Genomic DNA, 24,837 nt, shown 5'->3' with positions numbered 1-24,837 from the left:
GTGTAAAAGAGATAGGTTCAGATGTACTAAACACATTCATTTTTTACAAAAGATTAATCATACACCTGAAATAAATCTATTAAAAGAATTCAAAACATGCGACTGTATATTGTTTAACACTTCACTTTGTCACATCGACAATGTTAGTACAATAATACAGCGATATCTATACCGTCTTGGCGGAATGCTGCTTTTGTACACCTGTACCACTCAATTGACCAAATAGAAATTCTAGTCGATAACAATATCAAATGAATTGTTGAAAATTTTGAAGATAAGATCAATGTTTGATTAAAAGTGACGCAATGAAGGTCGATTGGAAGCAGAGACGAAAGAATTATGAGAATGAATCACAAGGACACATCTTCGTGTTGCTTGAGCATTATTTTCTATAATGCCACGTTTAAGATTGAACCTCTTTCGAAAGACACACACAAAACGGTTGAGAACGTAGAAGACATCCCGCCTTTACCATCGTACGAACTCTATTAGGAGATGATGTTTGGAAACTAAGAAGAAATGTGAAAGAGTCGGATAGAGTTCTCCCATATTCTAGTACATTCTGTCATAAAATTACTGTTGTCACTGCGCTTATTTTCATCTGAACCAACTTCATATGGTGACATTTGTTCTGTAATAAAAAATGTGAAGTTGGTTCACACGAAAATATGCCGCAGAGAATGAAGTACTACGAAAAAAATGTGCACCTCTACAGGCCAACCCACTTGTCCCATAACGCCCATAACTGGTGTGCGCTTTTAAGAACTCTAGTGGCGGCGCATAGCTACTGCAATCAAATATTTACAAATGGTTGTGTTCCGTCGTAAAATTGCGCATAGCGTAGCTTTAAAAACCTGTATGAAGTACAATACGTATTATGGAGTTATCAGACCTTGCCGTCAGATATAGATCAAAATTTTCACCTTCGACGTCGCGATCGACATTTTAGTGTACAAGCCTTATACAGATGGTCCATTCATTTTTTCGAAACTGCACTGTACATGAATGAATTTTGTTAATAAAAAATGTTGTGATCTGGTCCATTCATTGGTTCATATAAGAGTTAAGGAAAGTGTCGGAAATTGTTTACATCTAAATTTAAATAGAATCAATTTCAGAAGACAGTTCACAATCGTTTTTACTTCACAATGTTATTGCGGATCTGTTGAAGTTATCATCAAATATATCTAATACAAAATACCCAGTTAACATTAGATTCGATGAAATGTTGGAAAATATACTTAAAACAATGCACTTGGCTTTAAATATTTAAAAACATAGAAATCAATTGGATAAACCTGACAGGCCGGTTTCTTTTAAAATACAACATAACAATGAGGAAACTGTTGATATCCAAGTTTTCTGTAAAATATCCACTGAACTGATCCATTTAAATTTGGGTTACAGCTCCGTTGGTAGCTCTCTTAACCTGTTCGTTCAGAATATAGAAATTTATTGGATACTCCCTAAAGAGTAATTAAGATTTTTAAGGTTAGGATACATACGAGACATGAGAATACAGATCATCTTCAAGATACGGTACCTTCGAACGTAACCTCACTTTAGTATTCGTTAAATGTCGTTCATTCATTCATTCGTATAAGTTTTTTTTTAACGTGGATGTCATTTCAACTCAGATACATATAGCGGGTGACACACCACAGTTGACGATAAAATGGCGGATTTCATTCAAAAATTCACATCCTGTGACGACTCTCGTCGACTTGATGATGCGGTGAATTTTATTAGATGTAAAATTCAGAGGTGGTGTGTTCCTATCTGATAGTATCTAATAAAATGGCGGTCTGCGTGACCTTCTTAAAGTTTACATCCTTGCTTGAAGATGACACTATAGTTGACACATGACGAGTGAAAGAGATAACTAAGTGTATGAATTTACCACAAATTTTTCCAATATAAAAAAGATTTGTTCAAAGTTAGAAAATAAACGGCCTTTTTTTAATAATGTGTTGACTGGGTGAGAAAGCTATGTTTTTTGAGTGCGAATTAATTATTAAATTGATAACTCAACTTCTACAAAGTTTATTGGTAAATTTGCGATTGCGCAAATCCCACCTAGAATGAAAGTACTCTAATTTTTGATTAATCGAAGCCGACATCGATCGCAAAAGTTACTATATAATCACTTGAGTATATTGAGTGTAACTTTAAATTTTTAACTGTTATGCGTCGCTGTAGAGTCGATTTTAAAGGTGTTTGCAATAACGCGTGGAAATATATTAAAAACAAAACTTACTTTGATTGGTCAAGTTTAAAAAAGGACCGTGAAGTGTTTTAAGTGGTAAATAAAAATATTGTGTTAATTATAAAAGTAGTTAAATCAAAGTAAAATAGCTAAATTTGTAACCTCAATTCAAGTGAAGAAAATAAAGTTGAGTATTTTATTGGTTCTAAAAGGCTTATCGAGTTTAAAATTAAGCTGCGATCTCGGCTGATGCTCAAAAAGCAAGTTCGAAAACTTGACTAAACATCTGGATTTGTTTTCCAACGAATTTCGTTTGACTTTAATTTTCGAACCCTGTTGTTGCGGTTCTAACTATTTTCAATGTTTAAGTCTTTAAATCTATTTTTTTTAAATCTATTTGTATAGCTGATGTATAAGTTACCAGATTCAAAATTGCTGAGAAAAGTAAGTGGATAGCAACGGCAGAAACTAATCTCTATTAAAACCGATTTCGGAATCAATCTGTCCTGTTTCAAGATTCCCTTTCAGCCATGTTTGTCCTTAGTAATGTGAAACAAATTCAACAGTTTAAGGGATAGCACAAACAAGACATTGAAAACGTATTTTGGTCCTAGTTTTCATTGACAGATGCAGCAATCGCAATTTTCGATAGCGAAATTTGTAACTTTATTTGACAGTTGCGACAATTTCGTCTTGAAAACAAGAACCAAAACACGTTTTTCCATGTCTCGTTTGTTTTCAGCCTAACAGTCAATTAATAAAAACTAATCGTTTTGGTTTTTGTTAAAAAACTTGTGAAGAAGGAAAATTTGTTATAATCAAAAATGTTCTCTCGTTTTCAGTCTTACCATGGACAATGAATCTTTTGGCAAAAATCAATCATTTATGAAAAGACTTACGAATGGTCACCCTATGACGGAAGGCGTTCGATGGACGGAAAAATATGCAGACAGAATTGAACATGTTTTTTCAAAAACTCCAAAATTCGTTACAAGTTTGTTAGCTACATTGGCAGTCTTCGTTTTTGGTACATCAATACAAGGTGAGACTAATTTACTTACAGACAGTGATAAAAAAATTCGAATCTGCACCCGAAGTTTGTTATGAAAGGTCAATACTTTTGCTAAATACGCGGAGTATACAGCACTGTATTAGAAAACATCCTAAAACCTATAAAACCATAGTACTGAACCAAGCACTAGAACAGATTTTTTAACGGAAATTTGGCCTCTCTAATATGATCTGCCACAAAATAAACCACCGCCACAAGTATAAATTTAATGAGAGCCTATCAAGTGGCACAAATTTAAAATATTTAGTTCTCTTTAAAACGTAGACAAGTAGTTTATTTCAAACAGATTTATAGAAATTCTCACAAATAATTGTCAGATATTATTATTTAATGAAAATTTGTCAATAAACAATTAGATGAAACATTTATTTATCGAAACCATAATACTCTACGATGAAACTGACACATCTGTAATCACGGTGAGGCTTAAAATCTTTAAATAAACGTGTAAGTTAACATACCCGGGTAAAAATTTCAGTCTCAGTGAGACCGAAAAATACGTAGTTTCAAGGGTCTCATTTCGGTCTCATTGACTTTTTCAGTTTGCGAGAAGTCTCAATTTTAATTTATTTTATGTAAATGAATAAGAATGAACGAGAGAAGCTGAGTGGTCTCGTTTCGACTACTTTTCGAGAATGTTTGAGAATGAATGAGTAGTCTTTTTTGACATTTATTTGTTAGGCGTGATGAGACTGTCCGAGTGGTCTCGGATTTAATACTTTCCGAGACTGGACAAGTGGTCTCTTTTCGAATAATTTTTCCTTACACTTTCCGAGACTGACCGAGTGGTCTCGTTTCGACTACTTTTCGAGAATGTTTGAGGTTGAATGAGTAGTCTTTTTTGACTTTTATTTGTTAGGCGTGATGAGACTGTCCGAGTGGTCTCGGATTTAATACTTTCCGAGACTGGACAAGTGTTCTCTTTTCGAATAATTTTTCCTTGCACTTTCCGAGACTGACCGAGTGGTCTCGTTTCGACTACTTTTCGAGAATGTTTGAGGATGAATGAGTAGTCTTTTTAGACTTTCATTTGTTAGACGTGATGAGGCTGTCCGAGTGGTCTCGGATTTAATACTTTCCGAGACTGACCGAGTAGTCTCATTTAAAAAAAAAAAATATTCAAATTTTGAGAACGGAAAAGTGTTCTCATTTCGAGAAAATATTTTATTCGAATTTTGAGAACGGAAAAGTGTTCTCATTTCGAGAAAACATTTTCTTCCAATTTTGAGAACGGAAAAGTGTTCTCATTTCGAGAAAATATTTTATTCGAATTTTGAGAACGGAAAAGTGTTCTCATTTCGAGAAAATATTTTCTTCCAATTTTGAGAACGGAAAAGTGGTCTCATTTCGAGAAAATATTTTATTCGAATTTTGAGAACGGAAAAGTGTTCTCATTTCGAGAAAATATTTTCTTCCAATTTTGAGAACGGAAAAGAGTTCTCAATTCGAGAAAATATTTTCTTTCAATTTTGAGAACGGAAAAGTGTTCTCATTTCGAAAAAATATTTTCTTCCTTTTTGTAAGTTTCGCCTCCATTTCAACCTCTGATACGACCGTAGACTTTGTTTGTGTAGCAAAAGGAATTCTTTTATGTAAGACTCTAAGCTACCATATAAGCAACCACATTGACGGAAAATACTCTGACTAGTAAGGTATTGAAGCGTCCAAAGTTCACCGAAGGTAGCCTAAAGGAGCAATTTCTGAAAATGTAACAGAAAACATCGATTCAAAAATAATTTTTTTGCTGTTCAAAAGGATTCGCAAAACTTGTATAGGATAATCATTCAAAGGCTTCCCCGGTTGCTTTGTAAAGGAGATATCAGTCTTTTAAAACGGTGAAATTTTTACTTTTAGCTGCTATTGCTCGATGAAGAAATTATCGAGAGCCATAATTTTTACACTGTAAATCTTAGAATTTGTCCCTCTACCAATTCCAATGTAAATCCTAAGTCCTCACTGTTTCACAAGCCCTGGCTAACGCTGGTGCTGGTTCTAAGGAACAGCTGAGGGGATTTTGCTAAAACTTGTTTACTTGAACAGCACTTCCCTCCCCCAACTCACTTATAAAAAAAAACCTGTATGTTAACTTACACGTTTATTTAAAAAATTTAAGCCTCACCGTGTAATGTTCATGGTCTGCCAAAATCACTACTGATAAAATTATAGTTTTAAATGAGAACACATTTAGCGCTGACCTTGTGCAATACGTCTTTCTTTTGTTGAGGAACATAGTCATTTTTATCATTTTTTCTGGAGTTATTCTATAAAAAATAGAAAGTAGATATACGCATGAACGCTGAGGTCATAATGTTGTCCAAAAGACTTTGTTACCAAAACTATGTTAGGTTAGGTTAGGTTAGGTAAAATGAGGTCTAGTCCCGTCTGGTTTTTAAGACTCGTCAATACTCTCTCTAGCAAACAAACTCTCAGCTCTCTGTGTCAAATTCTAACCTTATTTCTTTTTATTCTGCGAACACTATATTTTGACTAACTACGCTGTAATGTACATGTAAATTTTAAAGGCTACTTGATTCTTTCACCTTAATAAAAGTAGTTTTGTTGCTAGAGGGGGTATTGGACTCGTACATAAGCCCGGTTAAATCGGGTCGTGCAGATGAATCTCGGTACGTGCATTACACATCTCCAAATAACAAAATGCAATTAATTACAGGTGAATGGATACTAATCTTGGTTCACTTTTTAAAACAAATGACCCATATTGAGCGCAACAGCTCAGAAAACATAAATCACACGTTAGAAAATATTTTCGATGACCACAAAACCATGGAACAAAAATTTGTCTTCGATCAATGGATCTATTTCGTTACTTGGGCTGCTTTCGGATCATACTTTATTTATTTCGCGGTTGGAGGCTTTTTGCACGTAAGAACTGTTTGATATTCTCGTTTTCGCTATTGGTAGGTTTTAACAGAAAAACGTGGATTAAATCTCACTTTGCCTAAAGTACGTTAAGATTTATTATACTGCTGCAAAGTGCTCCCATTCTTATAAAAGTCAGGACGATCCGATTCTCTGAAGTACTCTATTTGGCGTACAGCTTTTTGGATTGATTGTTGATTTGGACTGAAATATGCACTTTCTTTAGTGTCTGAGTCTGTGTTTCTGTCTTGCAGAAAATCTACTACTTAAAAATTTCTACATTTATATTTTCTAGTGGTATTTCTATGTACGCCAACGCAGCACACCGCATGAGTGGAAATGCCAGCCAGATAAATTTTTATCTGCTGAGCTTGAAAAACACGAAATTATAGTAGGAAGCATTTCACTGTTTTGCGTGAGCATTTTGACCGGTTCATTTGCATGTTACATTTACAATGGTGGTTCGTTACAATGGGTCTATTATTCTCCAAGTGAATACGGGTGGTGGTGGTTTTTCTTACAAGTTCCTGTTATTTTTATTTATCAGGTAACTAATTCATTAATGCATTGCAGCAGAATAATGGAAATTAAAATAAAACTATGTTTAGGATTACGCAACGTACCTAACGCATCGTTTCTACCACATTCCTTTTTTTTATAAGCATTTTCATAAGTTGCATCACACAGTAAGTATTTTTTTTATTTTCTTATAATTGTTTGCAAGTAGAAAATTTTTATTTTTTGCAAAATTTTTAACGAATCCGCAATAAAAATTTTGTCCGTCCGTCTGTCCGTCCGTCTGTCACATCGACATCTTGAAAAATCAAATCCGATTTCAAAAAAAAAAAAACGAGCCATCAGAACAGTCGGAGCCCTAAAATTTTAATTTATTGAGTATAAATACACATAGGGCCTAGTATCGGCCTCAGTCCGAGGATCCAAATTTAATTTTTTTTCAACTACATTCTATTCGGCCTTTGATTACCTTCCAAATGAAACAAAAAATACGGAAAACGGATGAAATTTGCTCGAGTTATATGTAAAATACACATAGGGCCCTAGTAGCGGCCTTAGTCCAAGGACCCAAATTTTTTTTTTTTTTTCAACAACATTCTATTCGGTGTTCGATTATCTTTCAAATGAAACAAAAATTACGAAAAACGGATGAAATTTACGCGAGTTGTATGTAAAATACGCATAGGGCCCTAGTAGCGGCCTTAGTCCGAGGTCCCAAATTTAATTTTTTTTAACAACATTCTATTCGGTCTTTGATTACCTTCCAAATGACACAAAAATTACGAAAAACGAATGAAATTTACTCGAGTTCAATGTAAAATACACATAGGGCCCTAGTAGTGGCCTTAGTCCAAGGACCCAAATTTAATTTTTTTTCAACAACATTCTATTCAGCCTTTGATTACCTTCCAAATGAAACAAAAATTACGAAAAACGGATGAAATTTGCTCGAGTTATATGTAAAATACACATAGGGCCCTAGTAGCGGCCTTAGTCCAAGGACCTAATTTTTTTTTTTTCAACAACATTCTATTCGGTGTTCGATTATCTTTCAAATGAAACAAAAATTACGAAAAATGGATGAAATTTACTCGAGTTGTATGTAAAATACGCATAGGGCCCTAGTAGCGGCCTTAGTCCGAGGACCCAAATTTAATTTTTTTTTCAACAACATTCTATTCGGCCTTTGATTACCTTCCAAATGACACAAAAATTACGAAAAACGAATAAAATTTACTTGAGTTCTATGTAAAATACACATAGGGCCCTAGTAGCTTTTCACTTCTAAGGCCCTAACTCACGGTCCACTCATCCGATTGGTATTGACAATACCTATCATTTGCCGTGTCATTTTCATTTCCATCGTTTATTTTGCCATAAATATCACCAAAAGACCTTAAATCACTTAGGTGGCCCTAACTCACGAAGCGCCGACCCGAATATGCCCATCTTCGAAATTAGCCTCACTGTTTTGACTATCTTTCAGGGAAAAAAAAAATTGAAATCGGATTTGATTTACTCAAGATATCGACGTGACAGAAAGACGGACAGACGGCCCAAATTTTTATTGCGGATTCGTCATCTATGAACATAGGCAAACACTTTGCCCTTACCGTCTGCTTCGAATTCCATCAATTACACACGGCATCGTAATCCTATAAGCCCCTTCGTACTTCGTACGGGGCTAAAAAATCCCTGAAAGATAGTCAAAATAGTGAGGCTAAGTTCGAAGATGAGCGATTTTGGGACGACCCTTCCGGAGCTGGAGCCCCATAAGTGATTTAAAGTTTTCCGAAGATATCTCTGGCCATTTAATATATATTATGCACCTGTTGCCAAGATTGGTATTTTGACGTGTAGGACATTATTGCCCTAGCCGAAGGCGTGGGTCATAATGCCTACACGTCAAAATAACAGTCTGGCAATAGGTGCATATCAATAATTTATTTATTCAAAGCGAAAAAAAAGACTGCATATCATATTTTATCTGTCGAGAACAGATATATCGAGATAAAAAAAAACTCCCTAGAGGGATAAGCTCGAGATTATCGTTCTAGACAGATAAAGGTATTTACAATTACCGATCGACGAATAAAAAGTTTATGGAAATTGGATGACCGACCCTTGGTGTAAACTAGGTACAGGGCGGCAAGCCGTTTTTGCTTGTAGGCTGGCCATCAAATTTGAACGGATTTAGATAGATTTTGCTTTATTAGATAGGGATTGACCGTACAAATCCGGGAAAAAAAAGTTTATGAAATTCGGGTTACCGGAGCGTGAGCTAGGTCTCTTGGAGTGAGCTTATATGTGGCTACTCGGCCGTACAGTGAAGGTGGTGGTTTTTTGTTAATATCTCGAGTAAAATTTGACCGAGTTTCATGAATTTTTTTTGTTTGAAAGGTATTAACGAATGTAAATCAGCTGTACTATTCCACCTCCTAACAAAATGGCCGTCGGCCGCCATTTTGGATTTTTGTAAAAACAATATAAATCGATGAAAATGATAATTACAAAGTCACTGATCAGTGGGAAGTGTAGTTTGTGTTACATTTGAAAGGAACGTCGTACGGGGCTTCGTAATTGCGCTATGCGCAATTTTTAAGACTCACACATTTCATAAGAATTTTACTTTACCGATGTTGACGGCCGCATTAGGCTTACGGTAAGAGTAGGGCGACGGACGAACTAGGGTCACGTGCGCAATGGATGAACGGGTTTGTACGGGACTCAGTCGCAGCAAACGCTCCGACTGTTCTGACGGCTCGTTTTTTTTTTTAATATAGAGTAATTATACCTAGAGAGGAAATTTGTACGACGAAATGTGGTCCCAGCATTAGCTTGTAAAAGATACACACTTCGTATAATTTTACACCAATAAATGTATACGTTGACGCTTTCGACAGCACAATTTGCCCTCTTAATTAGAAGGGCAAGGCAAATACATACCAATAAACATTTCGTATTTCATGTTGGGACCACGTATTTTACGTAATTTTGATCGAAATTTCCTCTCTAGGTATAATTACTCTTAGAGTTTCACCTAAACCGTAACTTTCAAATTAATTTACAGTAGGGAGATTACAAACTCTTTTATTTGATTAAAAACTTTTATATTGTTCTGTGTGGTATGACTAACATAAAAGTATAATCCAAGGTTCTCAACGAACAGGCTAAGGCACTCACAAAGGCGGGTGACATCAAATTTGTTAAACGCACTCATTCCTTATTGTGTGAAAAGTCAACTTGAAAATAAAAATTATAAAGTTTCACAAACCTAGCTGGCGCCACAGGAAAATTGTGATGCCACCAAGGCTGTATACTTTGTGTAGGTCACGCAGATTGCCATTTCATTAGATACGCGGGAACACACATTTTCCATACAAACAAATTCACCAAAATTGAATTTGTATGGCGTGGTGGATTTTTTTGTATAAAACGTGGTGTGTAACCCGCGTCTCTGCATCTCCGTGACCTCCCCAAAGTATACAGCCTTGGATGCCACCGCCTTGGATTATTGAACTGGTCTACTAAATGCGTTCTTAAACAAATGTTTTTATACATACAAGAACACAAACAAAACCCGAGGATTCATAATTTTTTGATTTTATTTTTGAACAACAATTTGCTTGTACTTAAAAACATGAGTGGTGAACATTTAGCTATTATATAATAATCTTGGATCGACCTGCAACGCGTACTGACTCACTTTCATTTAATATACGTAGGCACATTGTAGGGCATTTCTTGCTTGTACTTATACTATCGTATTAGTGTTTTGACGAAGAGTAAAGATTACTTAAGTAAAATGAGCTTCAGACTTCCGCCGTAATTTGCCCACGGATAATGACTGAGGTTGAGTCCGAATAATGGTCATGTTGGTCTTTTATTTTCGTAACTCTTTAATTGTAACTTCAATGTTTTGTTCACAATTTCCAATTAGTACAAACAACCGACTGCATTCTCTGTAACTGCAATTCACCCGGTCGAGATAGTTCAAGTTCAATTGACGATGGCAGTTCCACTATTTGTTATGCCTGTACACTGGCGTAATTTAAATAATATCTTGGGTTGTGGAACTTGTTTTTTAAAGTAAAATAACTTTTTAGTGATGTTTTATACGGTCGTTTTATACACGTATTACCATGCCATTTTGGATCACTCTGGAATAACATTTAAGGCGCAGTGGTGGCAACCATGGCAACCTGATGCCATATTTCATGATAATCATCACCAGTATACTCATGTTAACTTCGGATTTAATATTTATTTATGGGATGTGGTAAGTGACTTCAAAATGTCTTGCCTGTTTTTTTAGTTAATCGATTCAACACGAGGTACCAATCGAGAAAAGATTTACCTAATTTCGAGATATAGTTCTTCGTTTTTAACTTTTGAATTCTCAAACATAAATTTTACCCAGTTCACTTTACATTATCTTTCTGGCTGTGATCGTAAAGTACCATCACTGGTGTTGTCAAATTTCGGGTTTACAGTTAATTGAAACAAACATATGATGTTGTTGGACCTGCGTTGTTTAGTGTTGAGTTTTGTAATGTGTTTCAACTTAACAGAGCGACTTGTGTGTAACATTAAAAAATTAAATTCACCCGAAAGTTGGGTCCCGTTTCGAGGATTCGCATTACCATCAGTGATTGTATGCTTTGGAATTATGGCCTTGTATTCTTGTATTTAGTTCTAGATTTAGTCCAAGATATAATATTTTTGTCATATTCCTAATTCTAATGTAAATTTCTTTTGTTTAGTTGCATGATACATATCGCCGAAAGGATAGAGTATACAATGAGGATATCTTCTATGGAAAAGGTTTGGCATTAGACGAGGTACCTAAAAACGTTTTGTTAAATGATATCGCTGAAAGAAAGTCCGAAAATCCACTAGCTTATCCGGATAATGTAAATGTAAACGAATTAAGTTTAAATGACATTTCTGTTAAATCTAAACAGAAACTTATCAAAAAAGAAACAAATAAAAAGAAGTAGGATAAGACAATTTTTGTTTAATTTAAGCAACAAAATAATTTTTTTAAATGTAACTAACACAAAATAAATAACTAATTTGAGATGTTGAGTATTTGCCTTATTTTAAAATCCGCCAAAAAGCCCTGAAGGGTGCAAATGTGACGCAAGTACTTGTTTCTACTTACTAAATAACTGATATCGCTGAGGGTTTTGCGCCTGAACGCAAACGTTTTATCAACAAAAAATTGACCTAAAAATTTTAAGAAAGAAAATTTTACCAACAATGGACTGCAAGTGTTCCACATCATTTTTTAATTTTTAGCCCCGTACGAAGTACAAAGGGGCTTATAGGATTACGATGCCGTGTGTAATTGATGGAATTCGAAGCAGACGGTAAGGGCAAAGTGCCTATGTTCATAGATGACGAATCTGCAATAAAAATTTTGTCTGTCCGTCAGTCCATCTGTCCGTCTGTCCGTCACGTCGATATCTTGAGTAAATCAAATCCGATTTCAATTTTTTTTCCCTGAAAGATAGTCGAAATAGTGAGGTTAAGTTCGAAGATGGGCATATTCGGGTCGGCCCTTCGTGAGCTAGTTTTTTAAAATCGGGTGAGTGGACCGTGAGTTAGGGCCTTAGAAGTGAAATGCTACCAGGGCCCTATGTGTATTTTACATAGAACGCTCCGACTGTTCTGATGGCTCGTTTTCATATAAATGATAAAAATGCCCATGACGACGATCTGGAAAGATCTTGAAATCTGGAATGAAAACTTCAAAGTTGCAAATGTCTGGTAATCGTATTAGGACCGAAGTCCGTAGTTCACCAATCTCATCGACTGCCCAGAACAGAAACTTGCAGTATTTGATTAGCCAATGAGAGAATGGAGGATGCTTAACCCTTTTTCGATCGGGCCATGGATGTTGCAACGAGCAATTGTACCGATGGAATTTTTTCGAATCACCATTATGCGACTGCGACATTGGCAATCATTGGCATTGGCAATCATTGAATCAAATTCTCAATTGTTACCCATTGCGATGTTTGGAACATGGGTTGGAGGCAGTAGAAGGCATAAAATGGTTGAAAACGTTGAATGTTGAAGTTTGAAGTGTATGAGTAAATGACTTTGTAACTGAATAATCTGATAATTAAGAACTGAATTGTAACGAAAATGTATAAAGACCTACCATTAATAATACAAAAATATACGCTTCAACAATACGTTCGGTATAATTGTGTGGCTGTACAGCCGAATGGATATAGTCGCTGCTTTGTGTAGCTTGCGAAAAAATCGTATTTCACTGTGTCCGGGTATACAATGAAATAATTAAATTTATGCATGGAAAGGTGATGATTATGACCCGGAACTGCGAAAAAAATAGGAATCAGTCAGGAAAGTAAATTTTTTATAATTTATAGAAAAAACGACTTTTTATATTTTTAAATCAGAAATGACCTAAGAGTTATTATACCTAGAGAGGAAATTTCGAACAAAATTACGTTAAATATGTGGTCCCAACATAAAATACGAAATGTTTATTGGTATGTGTGTTTGCCCTCTTAATTAAGAGGGCAAATTGAAATATCAATAGCGAAAAAAACGTCAAAGCATACATGTGTTGGTGTAAAATTATACGAAATGTGTATCTTATACAAACTGATGTTGGGACCACATTTCGTCGTACAAATTTCCTCTCTAGGTATAATTACTCTAAGGAAATGACTCACATCAAAGAGCAACGACTGGCTCAGACGGACAGTATGACATGATTCCGATTCCTCTTTGTTATTGTTTGTGTATGTTAGTAAACTGTTCTAAAACGAGCCATCAGAACAGTCGGAGCGTTTGCTGCGACTGAGCCCCGTACAAACCCGTATATCTATTGCGTACGTGACCCTAGTGCGTCTGTCACCCTACTTTGACCGTAAGCCTATTGCGCCGGTTAATGTAGTTAAAGTAAAATTATTATGGAATGTGTACATCTTAGAAATAGCGCATAAATAATTTAATTTAATAAATAATTTTAATTTAATGAGTATAAATACACATTGGGCCCTAGTACCGGCCTTAGTCCGAGGACCCAAATTTAATTTATTTTTAGCCCCGTACAAAGTACAAAGGGGCTTATAGGATTACGATGCCATGTGTAATTGATGGAATTCGAAGCAGACGGTAAGGGCAAAGTGTTTGCATATGTTCATAGATGACGAATCCGCAATAAAAATTTTGTCTGTCCGTCTGTCCTTCTGTCCGTCACGTCGATATCTTGAGTAAATCAAATCCGATTTCAAAAATGTTTTTTTTTTTCCTGAAAGATAGTCGAAATAGTGAGGCTAAGTTCGAAGATGGGCATATTCGGGTCGGCCCTTCGTGAGTTAGGGCCACCTAAGTGATTTAAGGTCTTTTGGTGATATTTATGGCAAAACAAACGATGGAAATGTAAATGACATGGGTAATGATAGGTATTGTCAATACCAATCCAGGAAAAAAAGTTTTTTAAATCGGGTGCGTGGACCATGAGCTAGGGCCTTAGAAGTGAAATGCTACTAGGGCCCTATGTGTATTTTACATAGAACTCGAGTAAATTTCATTCGTTTTTCGTAATTTTTCTTTGATTTGGAAGGTAATCGAAGGCCGAATAGAATGTTGTTGAAAAAAAATTAAATTTGGGTCCTTGGCCTAAGGCCGCTACTAGGGCCCTATGTGTATTTTACATATAACTCGAGTAAATTTCATCCGACTTTCGTAATTTTTGTTTCATTTGGAAGGTAATCAAAGGCCGAATAGAATGTTGTTGAAAAAAAATTAAATTTGGGTCCTCGGACTAAGGCCGGTACTAGGGCCCTATGTGTATTTTACATACAACTCGCGTAAATTTCATCCGTTTGTCGTAATTTTTGTTTAATTTAGAAGGTAATCGAAGGCCGAATAGAATGTAGTTAAAAAAAAAAATGGGTCCTCGGACTAAGGCCGGTACTAGGGCCCTATGTGTATTTATACTCAATAAATTAAAATTTTAGGGCGATTTGAAATTTTTGTTTCATTTGAAAGGAACGTCGTACGGGGTTTCGTAATTGCGCTATGCGCAATTTCTAAGATGTACACATTCCATAATAATTTTACTTTAACTACATTAACCGGCGCAATAGGCTTACGGTCAAAGTAGGGTGACAAACGCACTAGGGTCACGTACGCAATAGATATACGGGTTTGTACGGGGCTCAGTCGCAGCAAACGCTCCGACTGTTCTGATGGCTCGTTTTCAACTACATTCTATTCGGCCTTTGATTACCTTCCAAATGAAACAAAAATTACGAAAGACGGATGAAATTTACTCGAGTTATATGTAAAATACACATAGGGCCCCATTAGCGGCCTTAGGCCAAGGACCCAATTTTTTTTTTTTTTCAACAACATTCTATTCGGCCTTCGATTACCTTCCAAATCAAACAAAAATTACGAAAAACGAATGAAATTTACTCGAGTTCTATGTAAAATACACATAGGGCCCTAGTAGCATTTCACTTTTAAGGCCCTAACTCACGGTCCACTCACCCGATTTTAAAAAACTTTTTTTTTTCCTGGATTGGTATTGACAATACCTATCATTTGACATGTCATTTACATTTCCATCGTTTGTTTTGCCATAAATATCACCAAAAGACCTTAAATCACTTAGGTGGCCCTAACTCACGAAGGGCCGACCCGAATATGCCCATCTTCGAACTTAGCCTCACTATTTCGACTATCTTTCAGAGGAAAAAAAATTTTGAAATCGGATTCGATTTACTCAAGATATCGACGTGACGGACAGACGGACAGAAGGACAGACGGACAGACAAAATTTTTATTGCGGATTCGTCATCTATGAACATAGGCAAACACTTTGCCCTTACCGTCTGCTTCGAATTCCATCAATTCACACGGCATCGTAATCCTATAAGCCCCTTTGTACTTCGTACGGGGCTAAAAACTCACAGTCTCCTGACAGTCTCTTGGCAGTCTTTTCAATAAATCAAAGAAAGCCATAAAAATCTGTTAAGAAATGGTTTTAATAGTATTTTAATTATCGTAGAAAATTTCTGTAAACACAGAATTGTTCTATTTTGCATTACAAAATTATTTTCATTTTCCCGACTGATTAAAGATAAGACGAAAATGAAAAGATAGAAAATAAATGTCCGATAAAAAACTTGCACCCGTCCTAACGGCGGGTCGGGTCCCCTGACTGCCAAACATGCATAATAAAGTTGATTTAGATTTCGCTCAGCGTTTACCATTTTAACATACTTACTGGTAAAATGGTAAAGGCTGAAAATCCAGGCATAACAAAAAATTTAAGTTTTGACAGATGTTAAGGAATGATGTCAGGATACGTTTGGTTGTGTTAGTGTTAAATTATCGCAAAAAAGTAATCTTGTTGGGTAAAACACTGTTTTAGCTAGTTTCTAGGGATTGTATCAACACCGACAGAAATCAATAGCAACCATGTTAGTACTAAGATGCATCATTACACCATACATTATAAAACACATCGGACGATATTTTTAGCCCCGTACGAAGTACGAAGGGGCTTATAGGATTACGATGCCGTGTGTAATTGATGGAATTCGAAGCAGACGGTAAGGGCAAAGTGTTAGCCTATGTTCATAGATGACGAATCCGCAATAAAAATTTTGGCCGTCTGTCCGTCCGTCTGTCACGTCGATATCTTGAGTAAATCAAATCCGATTTCAATTTTTTTTTCCCTGAAAGATAGTCAAAATAGTGCGGCTAAGTTCGAAGATGGGCGATTTTGGGTCGACCCCTCCCGAACTGGGGCCCCATAAGTCATTTAACGTTTTCCGAAGATATATCTGGCCATTTAAAGGCTACACTTGTAAGTTGTTTTTGTTAATATCTCGAGTAAAATTTGACCGAATGTCGTGAATATTTTTTGTTTGAATGATACTAACGAATGTAAAGCAGCCGTACTATTCCACCTCCTAACAAAATGGCCGTCGGCCGCCATTTTGGATTTTTGTAAAAACAATATAAATCGATGAAATTGATAATTACAAAGTCACTGATCAGTGAGAAGTGTAGTTTGTGTTACATTTGAAAGGAACGTCGTACGGGGCTTCGTAATTGCGCTATGCGCACTCTCTAAGATGTACACATTTCATAAGAATTTTACTTTACCGACGTTTACGACCGCAGTAGACTTACGGTATGAACGAACTAAGGTCACGTGCGCAATGGATGTACGGGTTTGTACGGGGCTCAGTCGCAGCAAACGCTCCGACTGTTCTGACGGCTCATTAGTTCCGATTTATTCTTATAAAACTTTAGGAAGGTGGAAGTATCTTCCTATTGTGTGTATGCAGTGTAACAATAGTTTATCTTATAGTTCCATTTTTACAGAGGTCTCAAATGCTATATTCGATTCGTCCAATGTTGTGTCAGATTAGATTTTTGAAAATCCGTATATATTGGATAAAATCTGGTGGAGAGTGTTGCGGTTCACTAAAAATAGGCAGAATTTATAAAAAATTATCAGATAAATATCTTTAGTAAATCATAACATGAGTCTCCAGAATGTATCGTGGCCCTACGTGAGTGAAAGGCCATGAAGCAAATCCTCACCAACTAAAATATGTAAAAAAAAACGAGCCGTCAGAACAGTCGGAGCGTTTGCTGCGACTGAGCGCCGTACGAACCCGTACATCTATTGCGTACGTGACCCTAGTTCGTCCGTAGCCCTACTCTTCCCGTAAACGTCGGTAAAGAAAAATTCTTATGAAATTTGTACGTCTTAAAAATTGCGCATAGCGCAATTACGAAGCCCCGTACGATGTTCCTTTCAAACGTAACACAAATTTCAAATTGACCTACAATTTCCTCAGTCCTAAATTAACCTATATTTACCTATAAATAAACAATTTACTGATAAATATGCTAGTATATAGCTCAAAATAACTATCTATACCGTTATATAGCTCAATCTACTATGTATATTTATATATAGATATATATATTTGGGATCCTTGAAACACCACACACACATAACCAATCACTTCCCACTGATCAATAACTTTGTAAGAATTATTTTCACCGATTTATATTGTTTTTACAAAAATCCAAAATGGCGGTCGACGGCCATTTTGTTAGGAGGTGGAAAGTAGTACGGCTGCTTTACATTCGTTAGTACCTTTCAAACAAAAAAAAATCATGAAATTTGGTCAAATTTTACTCGAGATATTAACAAAAAACACCACCTTCACTCTACGGCCGAGTAGCCTCATATAAGCTCACTCCAAGAGACCTAGCTCACGCTCCGGTGAACCGAATTTCATGAACTTTCTTTTCCCTGATTGGTACGGTCAATACCTATCTAATAAAGCAAAATCTATCTAAATCCGTTCTTTGGCCAACGTTCAAGCAAAAACGGGTTGCCGCCCTGTACCTAGTTCACACCAAGGGGTCTAACTCACGAGTCGGTCATCCAATTTCCATAAACTTTTTTTTCGTCGATCAGTATTGTAAATACCTTTCATTTGACGTGTCACTTACAAGTGTAGCCTTTAACTGGCCAGAGATATCTTCGGAAAACGTTAAATCACTTATGGGTCGACCTAAAATCGCCCATCTTCGAACTTAGCCTCACTATTTTGACTATCTTCCAGGGAATTTTTTTTTTTTTGAAATCGGATTTGATTTACTCAAGATATCGACGTGACAGACAGACGACCCAAATTTTTATTGCGGATTCGTCATCTATGAACATAGGCAAACACTTTGTCCTTACCGTCTGCTTCGAATTCCATCAATTACACACGACATCGTAATCCTATAAGCCCCTTCGTACTTCGTACGGGGCTAAAAATCTGGAGCACGAACTTTTGACTTTTTCCCTTTGATCCTACTACTCCAAAGTACATATGAGTTCAACGAGCTGTCACACGTTAAAATAGGTTTAGATTTCAACATTTCGAAGTTTGTTTGAACAAACGGATTATCATATGTTTTGAAATTAATGATTTTGACCAAACTTTGTTACTTTGTAACTTTGGTTCGGTATAAAACTTTTTAATTACACTATTAGCATGAACCCTATTGTTAGTGCCACTTCTAGATCCTATCCCTGAACAAGTGGCAAAAAAGTTTGGTATAAAAATTGGAAAAATTGAAATTTTGTCACTACGATAAGTTGAGTAAATATTGTCCGATCTAGATGAGTAAGTGGTTTTTGCGTGATATCAGTTCTTGTTAGGAATTCCCTCATGTTTCCGATTGAATTTCCATTAAAACATAGGGTTTTACAGACCTGTATCTACCTCTAATCTTCTAATCTAGCTACATTTGCGAAAAACCCTTGAAAAATGAAACTAGAATCTAAAACACTTCGCACCGAACTCCCTAACTGCTGTATTTTCAGAGATGTGGCTCATACAGGTCGCACTTAAAACGCTCATAAACGCCCCAAAATGAACGATTTTTAGAACAGCGTAATTCATCGCTGAGGTGAATTTTACTTTGTAAAATGGATCAAGACTGAAACATCAGAACAAAAAAAAAAAAAATCAACTTATAGAAGTGACAAAATTTCAAAATTTCGCCAATTTTTTTACAAAACTTTTTTCACTCATTTCTTAGGGATAGGACCTAGAGGGGCCACCATTAATAGGGTTCATGGTCGGGCTAAGGGCATCGCCCGACATATTGCTCATTTAAATCGGACGACATTTACTCAACTTAATGAAGTGACAAAAATTCATAAAATTTTAGGATTTTCCATTTTTGCCCAGATCCACCCCCAGTATTATCTGATATTGGTTACCGGCACTCTTATTTTTTGGCGCTAGACCATTGACTTTCAGTCAAGGGAATTTATTTCTCAAAAAAGCAAATGTCAGAAACTACCTTACAGGTCCATTTTGACTATGATTATGTGAATTTTTTTCCTATTATTCATCGCATGAATTCCATATTCCATAATTTAAAAGATCTCTCAAATGTTCGTAAGACCATCGATATTTCAAAATTAAAAAGTTCGTTTCGTACGAATCTACGTAGAATCTACGGCGTAGATATTGGATTAGGGGAACAATCAAGTTATATCCATCGCGGTCAACTCGATCTGTAAATGGTACATTCGTCAAAACAAACATCTGTAGTGTCCCGAATTCGACACACTACCCCTGTTTATTTCTTGTCAATGTGTCATAGGAAACATCGCAATGTATTGCTCCATCTGTTATCAACACTATATTTGTTATTTCCGATTGTGGAATAGGTATAACAAGTGGTGTGACTTAGACAAAAGTTTATTCTTCGCTCAGCCATCATAACATACAGAGTAGTCTTAAAGAGCTCAATAAATTGTTATTGTATTTGATCCAGAGCGGTTCCATTTATCTGTTAATGCCAAGAGCATTACATTGGTGACCCCAAAGTTTTAAGTTGTGCATTGTAAGCTGCTGGATGCATAAAATTGTGGCCGTTGATTAAAAGTTTGAGCATCAACGTGAGCTACATTATTTCTGGCAGCCGAATTGTTCGTTGCGTTTTGTTTCATCGGTGCGAGCTGGACCTCAGGAACTGATTTGCATTTGTTCGGGACATCAATTACACATCCGATTGCTTCTGGCCGCCGAATAACAGACAATCCATTGTTCGGTACATTTGCATAATCGGTGCGAGCTAGATCACTGAAATCGCATTGGATTGGCGACACTACGACAGATTTTTTTTTTTCAAACCACTCCGGACATTGTGGCTGGCATAGAAAACCGAAAACATTTGAAGACTTTGTCTGTTGGAAATCTCCACAGGTACGAATCCTGTGGAGATAAAAGGTAGGTGACCTTAAACCTAAACTAATTTTGCTGCACTGTGAATAATTTTGCCGAATTTTGTCCGAACGGTGTTACACAATTGGCGCGTATATGATCGAAAGAACTGGAACTTTCCACATATTTTGGCGCGTAAACCATTGTCCGATACAATAATAGTCAGCATTAACGGTAACGTCCACACAAAGAATTCACGCCGAGCCGATGAACAAAAATTGCCCGGCGTACACATCTATTCGAAACAGAGAAAATTTTAATTTTTTTGATACCAACATCGAAAGTTGATACTTTCGCCCTCGAAATCCGGGGCAAAAGTAAAAAAATGCAAGTTATGTGTTTGAGCGGGGAGAAAGAAAGAATACATAAAGCGAAAGTCAATATACATAATGCGAAAGTCGACTATATAATGTAATAGTCGACTCTTGTCAATAAGTGTACTGCACTGCAATCAAAATTGAAAGAAAGCGTGCGCCAGTGCTCTTATTGAAATTAACATACGAAGTTGATACTTTTTGTTGCTGAATGATTTGTTAGTTATTTGTTAATTTTTGTGTGTGTTGTTGTTGTGATGGCTAAATAATTAAATTTTTGATATACCAGGGGGCTGCCGCCCCCTGGCCCCACGCATTTTCTGGCTAAATGCCTTCATATTTCAACATTTTGTTCTGCTGTTTGCGATACGTATCAACTTTCGATGTTGGTATCAAAAAAAATAGTATGAACGACTCGGGGCAAAAGTAAAAAAAATCAACCTGTGCGATTGAGGCCCTTGCCTTCGGCGCGGGCATCAACTCTCGCACACGGTTGAATTTTTTCACTTTTGCCCCTTGTCATTCAATGTACTATTCAACTATCTTCAATACTGTCTCTAGCAAACAATAGTTATTTGTGTATCTGTTTTGGACGATTGTTTTTAGGCAATTTCGCTTGTTGTAGCCCGAACGAAGTGAGGGCTACATGCGAAAGTGCCTGAAATCAATCGTCCAAAACAGATACTCAAAAAAAAATTCATGTAAGGGGTCGAAAACCCGAGAAAAATCTCGAAACTCCCTCATTTTCGGCCCCGATACATGAAAACTACTTTTTTATGCCAAATACTGCGAAAGTTTGTATTTTCGGTCCTCAAATGGTGACCGAAAGTAAAAAAATTCAGGCCTTGGGCCGAAAGTAAATGTCACTGTCATCATTTTACTTTCGCCCCGTGGGCTTGCGTATTTGCGGGCCGAAAGTAAATGTCACTGTCATCATTTTACTTTCGGTCCTCATATGTCACGAAAGCACATGTTCACTTGATTGAAAGTACGCATTGAGTGTAGTGTTGTGTTGACGATAACCAAATGTTTTATTAGCAAGTGAATGTGTGTTTAATGTAATTTTATCTGTTAAATCATTTTTATTTTTATACCAGGGGGCGGCAGCCCGTGCTTTTCGTCATTTTACAGTTTTTACATCAAATTTTGTTGAGAATTCAACAGTTTCATTAAATTTATGTTTTATTTCGGACCGAAAATACAAATCTTCCGCAGTATTTGGCATAAAAAATAGTATGCATCACTCGGGGCAAAAGTAAAAAAATTCAAATCGTGTGATTGCCGCCCTTGCCTGCGGCGCGGGCTGCAAACTTCACACGTTTGAATTTTTTTTACTTTCGCCCCTTGTTATGCAAAATACTATTATTAAGGTGGTGAAAGAATCAAGTAGCATTTGGAATTTACATGTAAATTCCAGCGTAGTCAATCAAAATGTAAATGGTGTTTGTAGAATACAAAGAAATAAGGTGTGAATTTGACATAGAGAACTGAGAGTTTTGTTGCTAGAGAGAGTGTTGACTATCTTCCATTCAATGATTTTTTTGGAATCGAAATCGAAAAAGAAACAGCAATATAAAATGGTTTTACATTAATATATTTTTACTTAATATTTTTTTCCTCAATATATTTTTTTGTTTTGTTTTAATTAATTATAATAATTAATAAAAGGTAGGTAATTTACATAATGTATTACATGGGTGTATGTATTTACGGTGTGACATTTACTTTTGTGTTCCTTACATATATACTAAATTTATTATAAGTAAATAAAGTAATGATGAAAAAACGATTGGGATGCCATAAAATTCATGATTATACAATCTCAGATTTAAGTGTTAAAACATACAATAAATGGATGCGAAAACTGACATTAAAATTTGAACTATTTTTAGTTGGTTTTGTTCAATCAATTAGTACACAAATATACAGCTTATTACGTGAAATTGGTAATTTAAGACTCAGCCACTCCTAAACAACAGTGAACGTAATCAATTAGTTGTTTTAGAGACACACTCTACGTATTACGGATTGTATGAACGTTCACTCACACGTATAAAACATGAACCAACGTAGATGTACAACGGTTACCTATCTCAATATTGTCGACAAATCATGTAACATACTATGTTATTAACACAGGGAATTTCATTGAAATTGTTTCGCGGATCAAAGGAAAACTATGAACGAATATTTGTGCTTTTTAATATTAATAGAGGGCGTCAGAGCTATATTTTTCGTATTGTGCTCATTGTTTTTTTAGATTTTCTTTTTCTTTTATACCTGCTGCAATACCGTACCGTATTTCCTGATCGATCCTGATACGATCCTGATAAATTATGACTACGACAAGGCCCAAAAAAAGCTACACCCGAGGCTACACCATACACGAAAGTAAATTTGAAAAATATTGGATATGACACGCATAAGTTACGATTTGGAAACGAGCTTCATTTTAACACTTCTATTAGAAAAGTGAAATCTAAAATTTGTCGGGGCAACTTCTTGTAACATATTTTTAATCGATGCATAACACAATTAGCAAGTTAAATAAATTATTTCATTATATGACTACAAAATTGTTCTACGACGAAAATTCGAAAATGTGCAATTAATTTTCTAAACAATAAATAAAAGATGAACAACCGAAAGCATTTACAGTGTAGTTTTCATCTCGCCTGTGTGGAGATTTTTCGAAATCATCCATTTTACAGTGTACGAGTACGATTACAATAATCTTTTACATGTCTGTTGGTTCATATTTAGTACGCTTCTGAAACCTTTTCGTATGTAGAAGAAATATACAATTTTTTATCAGAAAATAGTTGTGCATCAGTAAAAAATAGATTTTACAAAATACAACGCCTATTTTTACTATTTTCAGCCGCCAAAATTGTGACTGAGGCCATTGGTAGCCGCTATATGAAAAAATGTGTCTGAGTTACCTGGTAGCTAGGACAATGTGTTTGGTCTGGCTACGTTTTCGATTAGCTGAATATCTTAAAACAGTTTAAACTCAAAAATATTGGGCCGGCATTTTTGAAATTTTATGTAGGCACGAATTGACATTGGAACAGTTTTATAAAAAAATCAGTGCGTTTTAGAGACATACAGTCTAAGAGCAATTACTCTTAGCCTACCGTAGATCAACTTTTTGCTTAGAATAATGTTTAACGTCGATTAAAAATAACTTACTATAATTGCCTCGACTAATTGTCTACTTAAAAATAACGTAGTCTGACTTTACGGTGATTTTAGTTCGCAATATTATTCTTCACCTTTCTTCTGTTGGGTCCTGAACTTACCTTCACATCAAAAATATAGATACCAATCAGACGAAGTGATGATTTACAAAAAGAAACTTCGAAAACATCAACAATATATAAATGCCGCAGACATTTTTTTAAGACATCTCAATACACTCGCAGAATTTTGAAAACCGACACATTTTCTGTTTCTGTGTTTTACTTAAGTTTCTGATTTCTCCATATAAAAATACATGCAAAATTCACAAAAAACCAGTAAAACACAAAACAGAAAATGTGTCGGTTTTCAAAATTCCGCGAGTGTAATTCTAAATAAAATGGTTAAAATTGTCTGATATTGCTGTGCTCTATAGGAATTTGGTCGGATGAGGAATCCTATTCTCCGTACAGAACTCGGCGCGCCTGATACTAACCAAGTAATGAAGTTCGTCGATAGAAGAGACAAAAACGTCATTTACAGGTAAACGCTTGGAGCATGAATGTGTAAGTTTTTTTCACAGCAAAGTTAATGAAAAAAAATGCATAGGAAAAATCTATTTGCAAAGAACATTTTACAACAGTTGGTAGAGGTGACAACAATGTTAAAAAATATTGTTTCAGCAGACTGAAAGATAAGACAGTCAAGTTGGAACAATCTAATGTTGTTTACAAAGTCATATGCTCTTGCGATGCCATTTACATTGGACAGACGAAACAGAAGTTGAAAAGAAGAATGTACCAGCATAAATACAACGCCAAGATCAAGAACATTGATCATAGTGCCATCACCGAA

General features: G+C 35.8%; 1 protein-coding gene across 1 annotated transcript; it reads left to right on the top strand.

Annotated features, from left to right (window-relative positions):
• Nucleotides 1-3,048: 3,048 nt before the first annotated feature.
• LOC119075284 (lathosterol oxidase-like) lies at nucleotides 3,049-11,745 on the top strand. The gene is made up of 7 exons (XM_037181671.1): nucleotides 3,049-3,248; nucleotides 5,950-6,161; nucleotides 6,454-6,705; nucleotides 6,767-6,844; nucleotides 10,615-10,720; nucleotides 10,781-10,953; nucleotides 11,438-11,745. The coding sequence occupies exons 1-7, from the start codon at nucleotides 3,056-3,058 to the stop codon at nucleotides 11,672-11,674; spliced, it is 1,251 nt and encodes a 416-aa protein (XP_037037566.1). The 5' UTR covers nucleotides 3,049-3,055; the 3' UTR covers nucleotides 11,675-11,745.
• Nucleotides 11,746-24,837: the final 13,092 nt, after the last annotated feature.

This window comes from Bradysia coprophila, unplaced genomic scaffold, assembly GCF_014529535.1.
Source record: "Bradysia coprophila strain Holo2 unplaced genomic scaffold, BU_Bcop_v1 contig_197, whole genome shotgun sequence".
Lineage (NCBI taxonomy): Eukaryota > Metazoa > Arthropoda > Insecta > Diptera > Sciaridae > Bradysia > Bradysia coprophila.
This window is presented reverse-complemented; position numbering and strand designations above follow the sequence as displayed.

Bases quoted from the DNA above. Each gene is read 5' to 3' on its own strand.
- LOC119075284 (XM_037181671.1), top strand. From the start codon at position 3,056: ATGGACAATGAATCTTTTGGCAAAAATCAATCATTTATGAAAAGACTT. The intron at 6,162-6,453 runs GTAAGAACTGTT...TATATTTTCTAG, and splicing joins CGGTTGGAGGCTTTTTGCAC to TGGTATTTCTATGTACGCCA. The intron at 6,706-6,766 runs GTAACTAATTCA...AACTATGTTTAG, and splicing joins CTGTTATTTTTATTTATCAG to GATTACGCAACGTACCTAAC.